This window comes from Periophthalmus magnuspinnatus, chromosome 23 (genome assembly GCF_009829125.3).
Source record: "Periophthalmus magnuspinnatus isolate fPerMag1 chromosome 23, fPerMag1.2.pri, whole genome shotgun sequence".
Classification (NCBI taxonomy): Eukaryota; Metazoa; Chordata; class Actinopteri; order Gobiiformes; family Gobiidae; genus Periophthalmus; species Periophthalmus magnuspinnatus.
In genome coordinates this window covers 15,067,671-15,087,434 of record NC_047148.1, presented here as the reverse complement: position 1 = coordinate 15,087,434, position 19,764 = coordinate 15,067,671, and the positions used below count along the sequence as shown (strand labels likewise).

The 19,764-nt window shown below is 40.4% G+C and overlaps 1 protein-coding gene across 2 annotated transcripts; it reads right to left on the bottom strand.

The window, feature by feature from the left end:
• Nucleotides 1-1,776: 1,776 nt before the first annotated feature.
• On the bottom strand, nucleotides 1,777-19,113 carry ptprb (protein tyrosine phosphatase receptor type b). 2 transcript variants are annotated; one of them, XM_033989149.2, is made up of 40 exons: nucleotides 18,775-19,113; nucleotides 18,022-18,442; nucleotides 15,662-15,799; nucleotides 15,356-15,496; nucleotides 15,019-15,279; nucleotides 14,684-14,950; nucleotides 14,407-14,520; nucleotides 14,188-14,334; nucleotides 13,980-14,097; nucleotides 13,761-13,906; nucleotides 12,878-13,144; nucleotides 12,746-12,804; nucleotides 12,462-12,666; nucleotides 12,286-12,383; nucleotides 12,049-12,214; nucleotides 11,854-11,978; nucleotides 11,630-11,774; nucleotides 11,265-11,534; nucleotides 11,026-11,183; nucleotides 10,804-10,954; nucleotides 10,620-10,720; nucleotides 10,368-10,533; nucleotides 10,014-10,289; nucleotides 9,010-9,288; nucleotides 8,570-8,719; nucleotides 8,334-8,473; nucleotides 7,806-7,942; nucleotides 7,543-7,649; nucleotides 7,354-7,459; nucleotides 6,601-6,681; nucleotides 6,088-6,105; nucleotides 5,646-5,727; nucleotides 5,481-5,571; nucleotides 5,126-5,202; nucleotides 4,916-5,050; nucleotides 4,429-4,551; nucleotides 3,576-3,739; nucleotides 2,672-2,807; nucleotides 2,426-2,546; nucleotides 1,777-2,354 (listed from the first exon to the last, which is right to left on the bottom strand). In XM_033989149.2, exons 1-40 carry the CDS (start codon nucleotides 18,832-18,834, stop codon nucleotides 2,323-2,325), a joined length of 5,979 nt encoding a protein of 1,992 aa, XP_033845040.1. In that variant the 5' UTR covers nucleotides 18,835-19,113; the 3' UTR covers nucleotides 1,777-2,322. The 2 variants fall into 2 exon arrangements, with proteins under 2 accessions (XP_033845040.1, XP_055087509.1); XM_055231534.1 differs by having other exon boundaries at nucleotides 6,601-6,684; nucleotides 18,775-19,112.
• Between the last annotated feature and the right edge of the window lie 651 nt (nucleotides 19,114-19,764).

Here is a 19,764-nt window from a genome sequence, read left to right as displayed (position 1 = left end):
ATTATCAACATCTAGTCCTGTCACGATAACACATTTTAAAGCATGATATATACAGAGAAATACTGTGTTATTGAAACTACCGGTACTTTAAGTCAGTGACACTAGCAGAAGGAACCAATAATTAGCCATCGACCCATGCATACGTCCATTTTCTTCGACTTATCCGGGGGGCTGGTTCATGGAAGCAGCAATCTAAGCAGGGACTCACAACTCCACTCACCCGAGACACTTCCCCCAGCTCCTCCGGTGGGAGCCCAAGGCGTACCCAGGCCAGTCGAGAGGTACAGTCCCTCCAACGTGTCCTGGGTCTTCCCCAAGGGCCTCCTCCCTGTGTTACATGCCCGGAACACCTCCTTAGAGAGGCGTCCAGGAGGCAAACGCAACAGATATCTAAGCCACATCAGCTGGCTCATCTCAGCATGAAGGAGCAGCAGCTCTACTCCAAACTCTTCCCATGTGAATGAACTCCTCATCCTATCTTTAAGGGAGCACCCAGCCACCCCGTGGGGTCAGATTCTCTTCTTCAGTACCCTGGAATAGACCTTACCAGGGAGACTAAGGAGTGTGTTACATCTGTAGTTGGAACACACCTTCTGGTTCTAGTTCTTAAACTTCTTAAACAATAATTAGCCATAAAAGCTATTTATTGAACTCTCTACAGTGTAAATCTTACCCTATTAAATAAAAATGGCAAACATCACCCCACAATTGCAAAGTACACTCAAAAATATGTTTTTACAGCTTTCATATACTGAACAATAAATTTATGGTAATTATCGTGACAGGCCTATAAACATCATTTAAAGCCATATGCAAAGCTGTGGCCAAACCCATCCCTGCTCTTCATTGCTGAGTGTTGAAATATTTGTCTTACACACTATTTAAATTGTTTGTTTGTTTTGGTCAAACTGTTTGAATAGGGGCAGTACTATGTGTAGTCTCAGTATGTACTTACCATGTTTTTGCTTCGTATCTTGTCCTTTGCCTCTGCTCAGTTCAGCTTTGACCTCTGTGATCAGGTTAGCTGCTTATATGTATTTTCACATGCAACAACTATAGTGCCTGATAGAGACCTTTAAATAAAACACCTTTTGTGCTTAAACCGCTCACTCGTTTCACCCTTGACTATTTCAGTACAGGATCAGACAGGAATGGTTTGTATGAAGGCCATGTCCTTTCATCTGCCCTCTAGTGTTTCATTAAAATAATAAAATCCCATCATAATCTCAGAGTGACCTCACTGTGGACAAGAGGAAATCATGAATATCCAATGACTTAGTGAAGTAAGCTGACCCTTTGTCTCCATGACCATCACATTGTTATATATATAACCTGTGTTTCCTGGGGTATTACCTTTAATACTAAAATCATGATTAAATCCACTCGAAATAAAATGTTTCTTAGGGGCACTTCCTGTAAACTCTTATAACAGAGAAAAACGTCATTAGAAACTGTGAAAAGAGTAGCATTACTTGTTCTTCCCCTGACAGACTACTGTGTTCTGCTGCAATGCACACTGTGCAGTTGTATCACACTTTATTTAGGAGTTGCTGCATAGTTTACATGGGACTAAGCAGTGACAAGCTGAGGCCCATTATGTGGGTTACCCATTTCTGTCCGGGACTTGCTATGCCCTAGATCAATATGGAAATCTAAAGTTTGAAACTGGCTCCAACAAAACACAAAAAAGTTTGGCGGGTGTAGTGACAAAATGAGGGCAGTTGCAGTTGCAAAAAGTAAAATGCACTAAACAGTTTCTAAAAAACAAGTTAGGTTAGTTTATACATTTTTTATTAAATTTCATTTAAAATCCAATGACTACACAAATGAAAACAAATAAGAAACACTCTGATAGAGAAATGGCACTTAAAACTTTTTAAGAATTAAATCAATACTCTATATAAACAGTTAAATAGTGGTATATTTGCTTCCAAGTGGTGTTTTTGATATTACATAAGATTAAAATAGCTTTAAGCATATATAACATATTTTTGAATATAAAATAATTTTCATGTATATAGTATTTATCATAATATAAGAGAGTATTACATCAATATTTACATTCAGCAATATGTGTAGACTTAAATAAACAGCTTATTCTTCATGTGGCAGTGAGAACATAAGAGCACTGCGTCAAAATTAATGCCACTTTTGTCAAACCATCTGACTAAAATTCAGTTTGAATAGATTTGTTTCTTACTATAGCAGTGCTTCCACACAGTGCATGCTACAGGTTTCTGAAATGCTGCTGCAAATCACGTGCAATAATTTGTTTGGAAGAAACTGTCACAGATCATTAGAAGCTCAGTCCTGATCTTCAGTTTAGTCTTTTAAACGTCCCGTGTAAATAAAATCTGGTGGAAAAAATGTGAGCTCATGAAATAACAACCTAAATCAAACATGGAGATACATTAGTGTAACTTACCACGGCAGTATTCGGGGTTGTAGTTTTCGTATATGGGGTACAGGGGGTTCTCCTGCTCACTGCGGTGCTTCCGGGCTCGAAGGACGTCTCTCACACACTGGTGCAGGAAGGAATACTGACACTGCAAAATACAATACACAATATATTAATTTTATATTAGACTCACTGCTATGCACATAATTAAAACTATTGACTTTTGTAAAAATCCCAAAACACAGAGCATATAACTGTGTTGCGACAACATACCTCTGTCTGAACCATGTGTTGACGGTGTAGTCGGAGGTCAAACACACATCCATACAAGTCTATGGTGCCTTTGGAGTCCAACTGCTGCAAAACCCGATCCAGAGCAATGAAAGTTCCAGTGCGACCAACACCAGCACTAAACCCAAACAAAATTATAACATTTGTGATAAGTTAAAGGTGCATTATGTATCTTTGCTGGTAGTGCTTGACACTTGTCTTCATGAAGATGTTATTGCTTTGCTTGGAATGTTCCACACATGACATTAAACTTTTTATCACAGAGACAAGCACGGAGACAATCATACGACCTGGTGGCCAGTTACTGGAGAGGTGACCCCAATCACAGTAAGAATGCATGCTAAGTATTTTTGAGCAAGACATGCACCTGTTATTGAATAAATGCTAGTTATACAAGTTTAATCCCATTCTGTGGAACATTAAAAGAAAAAGCTGTATCATCTCCAATCAGTGAAGTAGTAGACTGTAAGCCTGTCACAATAATGCATTTTGAAGCTCGAAAAATTGCTACAGAGAAAAACTGCAATAAACACTAATATTGAAACTTTATGCCAAGGACACAAAGCAGGATAATCCCACTAAACCAGTGTTTAAATATACTGTATCATTAAAAGGCATGAGCTGCAACAGATAAATAGCAGAGGTAACCAATAATTAGCCATAGTTATTTATGTAAGCCTCTAAAGTGCAAATCTTAATTTACTGCAAAAAACAAAAAATAAAGGCAAAAATCTCTCCACTATTGCAAAGAAATTGTACATATGAGAAAAACTGAGCCCCAAAATATATAGTTCCAGGTTTTTATATAATGAACGATAAACCCATATAGTAATTACTGTGATAGGCCTAGTAGACTGCAGTAGAGCGGAGTTATTTGGGGTCCTACCTGCAGTGAACAACAGTGGCCCCAGTGCTGGGAGATCTGTCCACATAATCTCTCACTGTTCGCACAAACTGTATGAGGGACTGGGTGCTCTCTGGGACTCCATGATCAGGCCAAACGGTGTAGTGAAAATGCCGCACCAGCCGAGGGTAACTGCAGCTGCTCTCCTGTGTCACAAACAGCATTCATTCAACAATATTAATATGGAGTGGAGAAGTAGAAAACGGAGACAAGATTGTTAAAATGATATAAATAATGATGTAAAAATGTGTATCTTATGGGGAAAACATACCATTAATAATAATAATAATAATAATAATAATAATAATAATAATAATAATAATAATAATAATAATAATAATAATAATAATAATAATAATAATAATGATGCCTTAGACTTATATAGAGCTTTACCCAGTACAGTTTCTGCATTATTCATTTACTCCTAACTTGGCAGTGATAAGCTGCCCTTGGGTAGACTGACGGAAGCAAGGCTGCCAATCTGTGCCATTGGCCCCTCCGACCATCACTAACATTCACGCACGCACCACTTCCAGACTAGGCAATGTGGGTGAAGTGCCTTTCCTAAGGACACAACAACAATTTTTGCCACTGGCACCCCACTTCCCAGAATTCCCAGAGGTCTCCCAGCTAAGTACTAAGTAGGCCCGGTCTTACTTAGCTTCTGAGATCTGACGAGCTCAGGCTTTGACAAGAAGATTTTGGCCTCCTCATGTCATGTGATAACTCAGTCCTTGAAGATTGCCTATCACTACCAATGAAGAGCAGTGAATGCATTTGCACAGTATTTATCTTTTGCAGAGATCTTTAGTAGTAGACAAGGCTGATATGTTACCGAGGAGATCTTGAACTCTCTGATGGTCCACTCGGGCAGCACAGACTCTGACAGCATCTGGATAACCAGGTCCCCATAGTACAGAGGCTCCCTGTCCGCAGGCCAGTACTGGTCACACTTCACCTGTTAACATGCTCACATGTTACAACTTTCAAATGATGTTAGTGTTTTTGTGATAATAAAATAGTTGGCTGTGGTCAAATACTTTTAACTGTAATTGAGTACATTTTTGGGGTACTTTTTTTAGTTAATTTTAAAACATGTACTTGTACTTGTAACTGAGTACAATTATATTCATATAATTGTATGAAAGTACAAATTAAGTAGCAGTACTTGTAATTGAGTAGAATTCTAGCCATGCATCGGTAACTGTACTTTTACTTGAGGTCAAATTTTGTACTCTTTCCTCCACTTTGGTAATGTTACCAAACACACCAATTAAATAGATTAACGTGTGTGTGTGTTTGTGTGTGTGAGACTGACTGACCCGTCCTTTCTCCACACACTGCGTCACCATGACAATGTTGTAGACACCATGTTCCCACACCATCCTCCAGAAGTCGTCCTTAGTGCCAGGCAGGGGGCCCTGGGTGGCAATGTACTCCCTGCGGTAGTTGTTACCCTGAACAGTGAGAGTTGAGTGTTTGAGTGTTTTGCACGTTTGTTTCTATGGGTAACTTGTCTGAGTGGAGCATACTGGGATGTAGCTGGCATTGATGTAGTCTGAGCAAGGGTCATCCTCCAGGTACGACAGCTTCACTCTGGTGGAATCATCTAAAAGGATATCATGTCACACTTTCATTAGCTCTGTAATAGTATGCAAATGTTACAGAAAGAATATAGCAATTTCTATTTCATTTTAAACATTTTTGGTGACATGAGTGATGCGAGATAACTAATCGTATTATTGAAATCATGTTTTATTGTTTAACTACACATGACGACATTTTTATTCATTAAATGTGTGATTTATAAGGTTTCAGATAATAGCAAACACATTGAAATAGACTTTATCTAAACAATTTAATTCAGCCTTTAGCATCAGTGCTTACAGGGCAGGATGTTGTTGTAGCGGTTCTTCCCTCGATTCTCAGGCAGCCGTGACAGATCCATGGTCTGGTTTCGACCCACATCTTTCAGATCCTAAAAGGCAACATGCTCCATTATTTAATGAAACAAGCCTGAGCAGCAGTTTGTTTCAAATCCAGAGTCCTCACCTCGAACTCCTCTGACAGAAGATAGTTTGAATCAGCCTGAAGTTTATTCAAATGTGACTCAAAATGGCAGGATTTGACTGGACTGAAAAGCAAAAGACTGTATTTAAGAAATTCAGAGGTTAAAGGTGCACTATGCAACTTTTCTAGTGGTCAGGTATACATGGTGTTATTGCCTTGTCTGGAATATTCTTTTGTGTTTTTAAACTAAGCTATCTGGAGTTAAACAAGTGACCAGACCAAGTTACAGGTTAGATCTGCGGAGATGTGATCCAACTCACAGTTAGAATGTATGTACTTTTGAGCCTGTGATTGAATAAATGCAAGGTAGATAAGTTTAATGACATGCTGTCTTTTGAACTTTCCAGCCAAAGCAATATCTCCAAGGAGACGACCAGAAAAATTACATGATGCAGCTTTAAATACATTACTGTTAAATACATACCTGGTGACTCTGCGGTTACTGAAAGACAGAATACATAGATTAATATGTAAACAATAAATGCTAAAAGCTAATCATACATTTTTTTCTGAAACTCCACCTTACTAATTCCATTTTACAGTTGTAGATGTAGATGTTTCCTTTTTTACAAATCTACATCAAAATGCAATAAACAATTCTATAAAAATGTTTGTATTGTATGCATACCAATTATAATGGCTTAACTCAACCCTCCAGAAGTGTTTTATGGTTGAACTATTGAGCACTTTGTTTGTGCGGTGCTAATGGAGAGCAATGAATACACCAAAACATCTACACCTTAATTACCCGAAGCTGTGGACTGTGGTGCTGAATGATGAGGTAATCTGCCAGAGAGAGGACTTTATTGAAAACTAATATTTCACACTCTCACTTATTGGACGTAAGTGGTATTGGGAACTAATCCTTCTTTGTCTCTATCGTACACACTGAGTAAAAATAATTACAGATGGAGAGGCAGTGATCGGTCACACTCACCTCCGAACCCCCATATACATCCCTGAAGCTGGCACCTCCTTCCACATGCTCATCCGCACCACTGGGTTCTCTTGCACCGCCCTGCTAAAGAACAAGTCAACTTACAAACCACCTCTAATGTAAAGGTGAGGCTCAGACCAAAACATACCACTACTTCATTATTTGAAAAAAGATGTTTTATTTAAAGTGGGACTAAATCAAGTTTGTACCACTGAACTGAGCACATGGATTTTTATTTTTTTTTGTACCATACTCTATAGTTCCTAGACCATTTTTTATTTTATTTTTTCATTTTAGTGCAAAACTATGCTAATTTGCAGCTTTGTGATCCAATCAAAAACTGTTGTCATGAGAGACACACACCTGCAGGGGGCAGAGGAGTGCAAATTCAAATCTGCCATCTATTGGTAAAAAAAAAATAAAATCTAACAAATTTGCAGATGATAGCTATTAGTCCTCCAAACTCAGTCCATTTTAGCTGCTTATTAAACTGTAACTGTGGTAGAAATTTAGGTGTTTAGTCCCACTTAAAAAAAAAAAGTCAGAAATCTGTCTAATCTTGATCTAGTACCGTTGCAATTGGATTATTCTTTTAGCTTAATACAAATTTGAGCAACACATGGACAGTGTAAAGAGTTGTTTTGAAATTTCCCAGCATTGTCTATTTTCTTCTGAACTCGAGGATGTCATACTTGAGATTAGTTTTTGGCACTATGGATCTTAGTATAGAACAATGGTGAGATAAAAACATACACTTTTCGCAGCCTCTGTCTGTACATCAAAAGAGCTGCTACTGCCACCATGACGCCAATCAAAAACATGCCAGCACTCAAGCCCTCTACAACTCCACCGAGAGGTTCTGTTCAAAATACAAAATAAATTAACATAGTTGTTGATCAGGCATTTTAAAAGGGTGTCGTGTTTATTATTTTGGTTTCTCACCAGCATGAGTCCTCAGGGGAGCAGACAGGTAAGTGTCAGTGAACAGTGGCTGGGGAAACTCTCTGTGGTTTTCATCAAATAGTTTGGTGAAAGCTCGAACACTCAGCCTGAAAAATAAAATGGTAAACAATGAGTGTGATGTGATGAGTGTGACTCCTTCCTATTGGCAGAAGTGCATAGTACTCAGTTACATTTACTCAGGTATATTTATGTTTTCACAAAATTGCCTCCCTCTGCCCAGTAGAGAGTGTAGTGAGTTTTACCTATAAGAAGTTTTAGGTTTCAGTGGACCATCACAGAAGTCACCATAGCTGTCACTCAATAAGAAGTCATCATCATGGTAGAGGTCGCAATTTCCCCCCAGCCGATCTCCTCCTGCCCCAAGGTTCACCTCCACAACCTGCAAATCAATTTAACAGGTTATCAGTCTTTAACTGTTACCACCTTTGCTTTTATAATTACCAGCACTTGAAATAAACGTTTTGCTAACTGGCTTTTTCAAAAGTTTCTGGACAATTTTAAGTAATCACAATTGCAGCAGGTGTAATGATGTATAATTTGTATTAAAGTATACATTTAAGCTGCAAAGTTTGTCAGGATTGATTAAATGCCGGGGTGGGTGATTAAACCAAATTAAAATATTTTTTAAATTAAGAATAAAAATGTAAGTTGAATAAGTACAGTTTATGAAGACTGTGTATCAAATTCCACTGGCAATACAGGCTATGTGAATGATTATATTAATGTAAAATCTCTTGTGTTTACGTGAAGCCCTGAGTTACATGCTGTACCTGTCCAGCAGAGGTCTCAGAGTCCTGTGAGCATCGACTGGGGAAGTAGGCAGTCTGGTAGGCTCTAACTGATGAGTTAGTGATGTAATCGCGATAAGATGGCATCGGGTGAAGCTGCTCTGGCTGCAGAATCTCATTGGCTGTGGAAGGACAAACAACCCAATAATGATCAAACTCAGTTTCTGATGACTCCTTTGGGTAATTAGTGCAGTCCTGAATATAATGAAAGTGTTTACCATTAGATTCAGCCACAATGACAGTAAAGTATCGAATGGCTCCATTGGAGTCACTGAACCAAGAGCAGTTGAAGCGAAATAAAATGGACGATGACGTGACTTTTGAGGACCTCTCGCTCACACGGACAGTAGGAGCAGGGACTGGAGGCCCTGATGGGAAGAGGTGTTACATTTGTTAGTTTTTCCGACTGTAATTACAATCTAACAAACTGCATCTTGTTGTCATTTACTGATCCTTTTGTATTCAGGGTCTGTTTGAACAAGCTTCTATTTAAACAGCTGGCTTAATCAACTTGAGAGGACTGTGGGCCTGTTGATTGTTATTGCTGTGTGGTCAACACTGGGTGTGGTGTGTTTGTTTTTGAAGTAGGCCTACATTAAACAGAGCTTGAGAAAGACATTTTAACACAATACTAATGTGCGTGACAGTGTGAACTCACGGTCTATCATGGTGACAGTGGAGTGTGTGGTTGGTGCACTTGTCTGGCCTGCTGAAGTCACTCGGACAGTAACAGAGTACTTCTTGTAGGCATCCAAATGATCCAGGGTTACTGTGGTGACGCCCCCAGCCAATCGTAAGGCAGAGGTTAGCTCCCTATCATCATGTCGGCGACACTCAACATCATATGAGTCAAAGTCAGACAGAGGAGGCACCCAGGAACAGGAGATCGAAGAGGAGGACAGAGGGAAGCAGTGGAGAGATCTCAGCTGGGATGGACCTGTACAGAATCCAAGGACACTAGGTGGTACTTGTATACATAAAAAGCTCACACAAGAGGCAGTGCTGCTGATAAACAAAGATATTTGGAAGGAGGATTAATGTTTAAACACACAGAGAAAGGCAAAAGGAGAATACCATTCATCAAAGAGATAAAAATCACTTAACATTATTTATATTCACTGTCTGAATCACTGGACCATACTGCAGTATATAAACTTTGCTTACTTATATTTCTCCAGGATCTGACAAATTGAGCTGTACCATGTTTAATTTTCCTTAGAGTGTAACATTATGTAAGAAATAGTGGGTCAAATAACTGCACCCCCAAAATGTCAGAGTTGTGTGTCAGTTTTTAGTTTAAACCCTTTGTGACTTGAAAAAACACAAGCCACAGTAAAATTGAGGTCATTCATATTTATAAGTATGTGGCCTGAATTTTCATTCCTTTGGGCGATCAGTTTTATCCCTGTAACCAAAGCCTCACAGGCAAACAGCATGTGATTAAAACTAGATTCGTACTAAAAACTGGCAGAAAACGATGTTCTCCTTTCACTATTCAAATCTTTTAATATGCTGCCACCTGGAGGTAAAACTACAGACATGCTGACACAAACTTATGTCAAATTAATTGTTTGAAACCCACAATATATGCCGTTAATGTACACATATTACCAAGACAAGAGTGACTTCTGATTCAGTTGTTCAAGGCGAAACTTCACCTACTTGTTCGAACGCTGTGCTGGATTGGCTGGCTCCAGGCCATGGACCCGTCTGTCCCCCCACTCACAGTCACCAGGGAGAAGTTATACAGTCTTCCAGGAAACATCCCATTCACAATGGCCTCTGTCATGTGCACTGGGGTGACTGTCAGCTGGTCCGGGGGGGCCCACTGCAAACTAAAGTTACTGTAGTCACCATGAGCAGGGCCAGCCCAGGACAATAGTATGGTGTCATTCGTTGGTCCTTGTTTGACAGAGAGGTAGCTGGGAGGATCTGGGGCTGATAAAGATAACAACATAAGAATAATATGAAAGCATATTTAGAAATGAACTGTACTGATGTACTGATATTTCTTACAAGTTCGCCCCAGAGCAACAGCGCTATTGATGAGTTCTCCACTGTGTGTGATGACCTTAGCTCGGTATAAACGACCAGGAACTAATCCTGAAAAAGTGTGACTATTACGGTCTGCCGCCATTGTTTGATCACTGAGAGAGGCTTCGTTTGAATCGTAAAAAAACACCTTAAGAAATATTGAATACAACATTCAGAGGCAAATTCCACACTGAAGCACTGGTATTTATAATATTCTTATTTTTGAGTATGTACCTGGTAGCTACTCCTGCCTCCTTCCCCATGGTGCCAGCTGACAGTGAGTCGGTCTGTATGGCCTGAACTCTGAACCTCCAGGAATGACACTGGAGCAGGCACTGCATCAGAAGATAGTAAAAAGGGCTAAAGCATCAGTTTGACACTTCACAAATTAATTGAATACAGTGACAAGTGCACAGACCTGTTCTGGCCAGCAATGAGGAGTCACTGCTCATGCCCCTGCTCAAGCTTAGCACCTGCAGCCGGTATAGATTTCCAGGAGAGAGACCCTCAAACATACAGCTCTGTGAAGAGGGGCTCACCTTCTGCTGATCCACCAACTCATTTGTGTCCTACACAAGATATAATGTGTTATGATCAAACCCCTCCTTGGAGGAAGAATCTTAAAACAAACAACTCCCACCTCTGGTCTGTCCTCTGCAGCCTCCTGTCTGTTGTTCTCAAGGACACGATAGAGGGACAGGTCATACATGTCAACATGACCGTCTGATGGACGCCACGAGAAAGAGAGGGAGGACATATTGGCAGAGACCACTGTCAAGTTGCTGACAGCTGCTGGGCCTGTAATGAATATGGTCAGGCAATATTTCATATTTTTTGAATTCCTAAATTTGACAACAATAGTAAAGATTTTAATCTTACGTGTTTGCCCTTCAGCTGTTGCTTCAAGTGATGGGACACCACCGCTCAAAGTCACCACTCTCACTTTGTACCACTTTCCAGATGTCAGGTTCTCCAGTTGCTCACTGCGACTCTCCATGGCGACAGTTCGATTGATGAGGACAGAACTGTCCTGGTCCAACAGCTGCAGCCTGTAACTGTCAAACACTCCCACTGGCCTCTCCCAGGAGACAGTAAGACTGTGTGTCGTGTGGCCATTATCTGCCTGAAGAGCTGTAACTCGAGCCGGAGCTGTCAGAATGAACAATTATTGATTAACATAGATATGATAATTATCATGTATTATTTTATATAAGATGTTTTTGTCTGTGTAAACAAAAGCTAACCTGCTCTGCAGCGAGCTGTGCTGTTATTGGTTAGCTTCCCGCTCTCTGACCGGACAGTGACAATGTAGAGCTGGCCTGGGGTCAAGTCCACAAACTCCCTTGAGGAGACATGTTTTTGGACAGAGCGACTGTCAATTAGGTCAGTCTACAAAACACAGAGATGAGAAAAAGTCCATGACACATCACATTATTATTTTATTTAAATGCAACTACTTATAAGTTACCTCAGTATATAGAGAGACTATATACATGTCTATATCTCCAGGTGCAGGTGCCCAGGAGGCAATCAGGCCTCCAAGAGTCTCTGTAAATGCTGGTATTAGTTGGAGCTTCCTAACTGCACTGGGAACTGAAGTAAGAGACAGGCCTCAGGTTGGGGAACTTGTGTTAATGTTAATTAGAAAACAAAGATGTTTTACCTGTTCGTCCCTCAATAAACTGTGCTCTTTGGTATGGCCCACTAAATGTAGATACCACTATCTTATACAGTCGGCCTGAAGTCAGAGATGTCAGCTGGTGACTGCGCACCTTACTGCCAAGTGTGACCGGAGGAAAAACTTGAGTGTCGTTAAAGAGCAATGTAACCTGTGAGCAGAAAATGTTTGGTCATCATTGATTTACATTTAGGTCGTCAGGATGACGTTTTTTCAAGACACCTCATAGTGGTCTACATCTCCAGGAGCAGGGCTCCAAGTAACAGTCAGATCATCCATCCCTGCATTGACCACAGACAGATTGCCCACTGCAGCTGGAACTGAAAAAAAACCAAAACATTTTATAAGATTTTATAAGACAAGGAGCTAAGAGAATTTGTGAAGTCTTTCAGACTGACAGGTGCGTCCATCAGTGGAGACAGTGCTGACATAGTCTCCACTCCAGGTTTCCACGATGACAGTGTAAAGTCGTCCTGGCTTTAGAGAGGTGAAGACACATTCATTGTGTCTTGCAAGTACGCTCTTGTTTTGTAACACACTGTTGTTGTAGAGGATTCGAACCATATAATAGTCAAGATCACCAGCAGCGTGACGCCAATAAATCTACAAAACAACACAATAATACACCACTATGGACTTTTGAAAGTTATTGATTTAAAACAATTTTTTTTTAAATAACCACCTTAAGAAAATCATCTCGTGCAGAGTGAACAGCTGTTGGGTTTTGCACAGTGGCTGGCTCTAAAAAAAAACAAACATGTTTTTTTAGAAATATTACAAACAAAAACTCCCAAAGCACAGTGCAGTGACTTACGGGTTCGAGCCTGCAAAGTTGTAGAATTCTCCAAACTGCCACTTCGTGTCACTATGACAACAGAATAGAGCCGCCCAGCCACCAGTGAGCTAAAAGAGCACTCTGGGGTGGAGGAGTGGGACACTGCCAGAGTATGAACTGTCCGACTGCCATCCTGAAGACGCACCATGTAACTGTCTACTGCCCCTGCTGCTGGTCGCCATGACACTTGCAACGCATCTGACCTCCCGCCATTGGAGGTAGTTATCTCAGTTACAGATGCTGGGACTGAGACAAAATGAAATTATTAACTTAGCACTACTAGGCCTAATTACAATTATACACAATAGCTTTATGAATTTGATCAGCTGTAAAAAAAAAAAAAAAAGAAAAAGAAACACAATTATCCATTGACTTACACAAATAATTTGTTTTTGTTTTATATAATTTTAATCTGTTTGAGGTGTTCAAACAGACATAGATACAGTCTGCCCTGAAAATAAATGGGACATTTAGTGAAACACAATAGGAGCTGGAGCAGGAAGCTGTGTGTGGGTCCACAGGAAGTCTTTGAGTGGAGCTTTGGGAGGGTCTGTGTGTCTGGAACATTCCATACGACAGTTTTGGCATTTCAGCCATTGTTTTACGACCCGTCTGATCTTATCACCCCTCAACCCAACTGCAACTTTTAAATGTTACGAAACTATTATTCTGTAGCTATATACTAACTGCTTGTAAGGTATTCACAACTTAATTATAAATGCTACTTATGTAAAAGGCCTAAACAACCCTCTTTTAAAACAAATACATAAGAAAACTTATTACATTATATTATCTTATTTTACAAACATCCAGAACAATTTGTTTGTGCTAAAAGAAAATCAGAGACAGTTGACTGGCTGACCTGTTCGTGCCTCCAGATTTGTAGATTTGGACTGTACTCCTCCACTGACTGTGGCGGCCTGCAGTCTGTACAAAGTGCCTGGTGTCAGGCCGGACAGCAACAAAGACAACGAACCCACTGGAAGACTGTAGTTCTGCACAATATTACTGTTAAACAGATTAAAACAGTTAAAGACACATTTTGTAGCCAAATATGTTTATTAAGAATTTTGACACAGACCTGTTCTGTAGCAGGGTTATCATGTATGACTCAACATCTCCAGGTGGTTTTTCCCATAACACCTGGAGACTGTCCACTCCTGCGGTGCTCAAGCTCATCTTCTTCAATGGCATGGGCACTGATGGTGAGACAGGTTTGGCATATACAGGTCTTATAGTGTAAGTTTATTCCATTCACAAAGTATATATTTGCTTAGATAAGTACACACCTGTCTGCCCTTCTACAGACGCTGAGCTGTTCTGCATCCTGCTCCTGGATACTACAGTGATAGTGTAGTGCCTCCCAGGAGTCAGCACATTAAAGGTGCACTCCCTCATATTCGCCTGCACCTCACGAGTATCCATACTCATATTACCTATGACATATGAAACCATGAAGTACAAAATGGCATTTCTTTGATAAAATATATTTTTTATAAAAATGTCACCATGGCGAATAATCAGGAAGTAGCTGTCTCGTGATCCAGATGGATGACTCCACATGGCACTAAGAGATGTCTCATCAGCATGACGAATATGCAGGTCCAACACTGGGGCAGGGGCTGCAATAACAGAAATAATTAATCCTAAAATATTTTATTACAAAACGTTTACAGAAATGTTTACGCCTGGCATTGTGACTTCCTGTAGTGTCAAGGCTACACATGAAAATCAAAAACAGTTGGATTTATCTTTTAAAGGATATTATTCTTGCAACTCACTGACCTGAGGATCCCTCACAGGCTTGTTCAGCATAGAGTTCTCCCCTCTCTACCCTCAAAAGGCCTTTGTAAAGTCGCCCCGGGGTAACACTAGTCCCAGGGATGGTGAAATTTACAGCCTCCCTGTTGACAGTTGTGTTGACGAGCTGCTGGGTGCCATCAAACAGGAAGAACCTATAGCCATCCCAGAAACCATGAGGGGCAGACCAGGACAACAAGAGGCCCCCATCCGAGGAAGGAGATAGGGCTAGTTCAGATACTGCTTCTGGGACTAAGGATAAATAGTGTTAGCAAAGATATACAACAAGAATAAAACAAAATGAGAGCTCATTAACTCACCCATGGTAAGTGTAATTTCTGATTGGTTTGACAGTCCTTGGATTGATGACATCATCGTTATCTTATAACTGGTCCCTGGTGTTAGATTATTGATGTTGACTTGTGTGGCATTGGGGAGGAGATGTGTCTCCCAAACTCTGGTGTCACTGGTAAAGACGGTGATGATGAGAGTATCCAAATCCCCCTCAGGCTGTTGCCATGACAGCAACAGGCTCGTGCTGTTCCTGTCATCAAGTGTGATGTTGGAAACTGCAGCAGGAACTAAGGAGAAACACAATTTAAAAAACAAAAACAAAACAAGAGGCATGGAACCCTGTTTAATCTGACAACTACTTACCTGTTTGGGCTTCAATAGATGTGCTGTTCTGCAACCCTCCAGACTCTGTTACCATTGTAATGTTGTACTTTCGTCCTGGCATCAGGTTTTTGAGTGTATATTGGATTGCTGTGCTTTCCAGTGTTTCATTTCTTATGAGATCTATGCAAATAATACACTTCTTAGATTAGTTTATTGACCACTTCATACCAATACACTAAAGCATAGATTTGGCACTACATTGCTAATTTAACAGTGCTATTTGAACTTGATGATGGTGATACAGGCATGTCTGATGTCCAACTAAGTGCTCCTGTTGTAGCTTACCTGACAGGTGTGTGGAGTATGGATGCTGCCAGAGCAGCAGCCTGTAGCGCTGTGTCCGGCCTGGGCCTGCCTGCCATGAAAGGCCCAAGCTCCGTGTGGAGCTGGATGTGACTGCCAGCCCACTGACTGCTGATGGACCTAATAAAAGAAAGATACAAACTACAGTATGTGCACTATGTGCAATAACCTAAAAAAAAAGGGAAAAAACAGACTCCAGTACATGCACTTCATGCCTACTAGGTGGAAATATAAATATACATGCTATACACAAAAATACTTTGGAAATTGTCTGAGAGCTGATTGAATTGGATACCACTTAATCTTTTAGTATACATTATACTGCACTGAGACTTTGCCTGTAGGCTATTTGTTTGCTGGACCCAATTAGCCGTGGTTGCTTGTATTGCTTTGGGCAGGACTACTTCTGCCACTATACAACTACTACCAATTTCTTTAAGTATCATATATTGTGTCATTTTTTTTGTGAATTGTGTCAGGTATGGAGGTTGTTATAATGTTAAAGTTCATATTGTTGAGCCACATAAAGCTCAAGGCTCATTAAGGTTTCATAAGCCACCTTTTGTTCTAAACCTGCTGTCCTGGTGTTTGTGATGCTTGTGAAGATGTGTAAATCATATTCCCTGTTTTGTACATAGCATCATGTGATGTAAAATGGACATGAGGCCTATAGAAAGGTTTAGTCATGTCATTGTGAACTATCTGTGTTTTTCAGATGATCCAGAGCTCTGTCCATACCTCCTGTGGCCATCTTAATATTTATCACACTGTGTTCAGACTAGTCGCCTATTTAGTGTGAAATATAGATTTGCATAGCATATATCAACAAGGCTCAATTAATAATATAGAGATACATTAATGTCAGGGTTTTGTTTATCTGTCTGGTGTGATGTCTTCAGTGGTTACATACAGAAATGTGGCGAGTGAAAGGTCAGTGTAGCCAATGTGCTGGTGAGATAAGAGGTCAAACACGAAGCAAAAAAAAGTACAGAGCAGAATGTGGAGCTGCTGAGAAGGTTACTGTGGGGGGCTCTAGTACCACCCCATTTCCTACACACACACCCCTTCCCACTGCTTCCCACAGTACAAAGAAACAAAGGAGACAGGAAATGAACCTTGAGCTCGGCCGTGTTGGAAATACACACTGAAGGCCCAACTTCTGTTCTGGACATGGTCCAGCCCCAACACACACAGACTGTATATGCTATTAGTGGTCTATCAGTCGCTCCCAGCAGGGTCACTGTTCCTGTGGCTAATCACTGAACTGCAGAGAGGAAAACTCCATGATATTAACTCAGACACAGACAGACCACCGTTCTTTAACTACAGGTCACTGAAGATTAAGACAATAGGTTAAAGTTGAATTTATTGTTTCAATTTATGTAATGGGTGATAATGAAGTATTTTGAGTGGACCAGCAGATTCACTCTGCCACTGCATCCAGCAGATCAGTATGTGGATACAAAACAACTTTCTCCAGTTAAACTCAGTCGAGACTGATGTCATAGTCTTTGGCACACAGAAGAGGAAGTTTCAGCAGTCATCTCCAGTGTCTCTCTCATAAACCTTCGAATCTGGCTAGAAATCTATGAGTAATAATGGACTTAGACTTGAACTTTAACAACCACAACAAATATATTACATCTGCAGCTTTTTACAATCTAAAAAACACTGCAAAAATCAAATGTATAATGTCAAAACCTGACTTGGAGAGACTTATCCATGCCTTTGTCTCCAGTAGATCAGACTACTGTAACAGTCTGCTCACTGGCCTCTACAAACAAGCGTTAAGACAGCTGCAGTACATCCAGAACACTGCTGCTTGGGTCCTGAATAGAACCAGGGAGTGCGAGCACATAAGTCCTGTGCTCAGGTCTCTGCACTGGCTTCCTGTTGCTCAGAGAGTAGACTTTAAAACAGCTCTGCTTGTGTAAAAGTCTCTCCATGGCCTAGGACCAAAATGTATCTCCCACATGCTCTTTTACATCGACCTGACGAGTGGCAGTGACCTCTTTCACACCATGTCTTAGGTTGTTTTCAAAAAGTTTTCAAAAGTAAAGTAAACAGATCTAAATCTAGTGTGTGCTAGGGTCACTCGACAGTATGCACTAACATGTGTGAAAATGACATGGCATCCACATCTCATGTCAGTAGCTATGCACTAGAGAGAATGCAAAAGAAAGTTACCACCACAGCCCTGAAGTCAAAATGTGTCTTACTGGTTCACCAACAGCTACTGGTCTAAAGGTCTGAGGAAAGTGATGTTGCCTTTTGTAACCATACTCTTGTCTGACAAAATGTTATCCTATATAACCATTATAGGTGGCTGTCTGATCACTTACTGGTGTGGATGGTGAAGTTCTGCACCTGCCTGTCTCTCGGTGAGTGGATTTGCAGATAGTAGGCAGTGCCAGGCTCCAGTTGCTCCGTGCGACAGGTAAAAACTGCTCCTTCATTGTTCTTTCCATTGTTATCGCCCAGTTCATTTGTTGCCAGATAATCGTGTTTTAACTCCTCACTTTTATTGCTTCTTTGAGCTTTGTTTGTGCTTTTTATCTGATTGTTCTCTATCTGATTGCTCTCTGTCGTCTTTGGGCACTCAACACCGTCAGTTTCAGCTTCTGGAGATGATATTACGAAGGAACAATCGTGTCCAGTTGTGGTGAGCGTGAGTGAAATGTAGTCCAGTCCTGATTTTTTTTCAAACACATCAAAAACACATTGTCCCTCTGATCCTTCTGCGTGAACGAGGTTGACCCAGGCCTATTATTGAGAGACACAGTTAGTTCACCAATCTGTGAAATTGATTTCACATTGTAAAGTCTTTCTCTGCAGTATGTGAGTAATTGTCAGTATTGTGTAGATATATTTCCAAACACAGCACCGTCAAATTTTCCAACCACTGAAAAAAAAGCCACTAAAAGTATGTAAGCAAAAAGAAACATAAACAAAAAAAAAACAACAAACAAACAAAAAACTTACTTTTTTACTAATCTAATTTTGACAAGAATTTTAATTTGTCTAAACCCCATATCTATTGTCATGGATGGAGTTTCTTTATCTTGATTCATAGGTTTAAAGGTTAACAGACTCACATGGAGCAGCAGGAGGGTCCACAGCCTGCGCAGTCTTCTATCAGCTTTACATTTGAACATGATGATCCTTTAGATTCACACACAGAGCACACATCACCATAATCCCGAGGTACACACAATTCCCTGAGATAATATTGACAGACAGTAGGCGTAAACCTTATTTCTTCTTCAGTCAATTCCCAAAGGTTTTCTCAAAAATAAATGAGATAAACGACAAATAATTTTCCTTAGTTTTGAAGTTTCAAGTCCCCAAAAACAAGAGTAATTATTCCTGTTATTCCTGTTATTCCAGTTTTCCGATCTCATAAAGTCTTCTCAGGGTCTGCCGTGCATCCTCAACTCAAACTTCTCAGTCCTTCAGCTCAGTCTTTGTCCCCCGACAGTGTGGCCCTCTTCCTGTCTTTCTCTCTATTGGTCAGACTCTACAGTGCAAAAGCTGGGTGAGTCACTACACACTAACGGACTTCCTCAATCAAAGCAAAAGCTTTGTGAGTCAGGGTAGAGGAATGAATACTCATATTGCACCTGATCTATAAATAGATGTATAGCCCACCTATTTGCAATTTTCAATTCAATTCAATTCATTTATTTTTGTAACGCCCAAAATCACAACAACAGTTGTCTCGAAGGGCGTTCATGTTTTGGTTGATGGGGGAAACCGGAGTACCCGGAGGAAACCCATCCAGACACGGGGAGAAACATGCAAAACTCCACACAGAAAGGCCTGGGCGACCCGGGGATCGGGCAACAATCAGGGCAGTTTAATGCTACATAAAAGGAACACAAATGTTATGGTGGAAAATGCAAAGATGTATTGGTGAACCTCACATGAGTCTCAGATGTTATATTTTCAGAAGAAAAATACACTGAAATGCATGTTGACTTAATTTACAATTTGGAAATCAAAATGTACATTTTACAGTATAGGAATGTGTAGCATCTACCCCCCAAAGTGTTGCATTACTACAGAGGGTACTCTTCTCAGGGCCC

Bases quoted from the DNA above. Each gene is read 5' to 3' on its own strand.
- ptprb (XM_055231534.1), bottom strand. From the start codon at position 18,834: ATGTTCAAATGTAAAGCTGATAGAAGACTGCGCAGGCTGTGGACCCTC. The intron at 10,955-11,025 runs GTGGGAGTTGTT...TATCTTGTGTAG, and splicing joins CTGCAGAGGACAGACCAGAG to GACACAAATGAGTTGGTGGA. The intron at 7,460-7,542 runs GTGAGAAACCAA...TATTTTGAACAG, and splicing joins TCCCCTGAGGACTCATGCTG to AACCTCTCGGTGGAGTTGTA.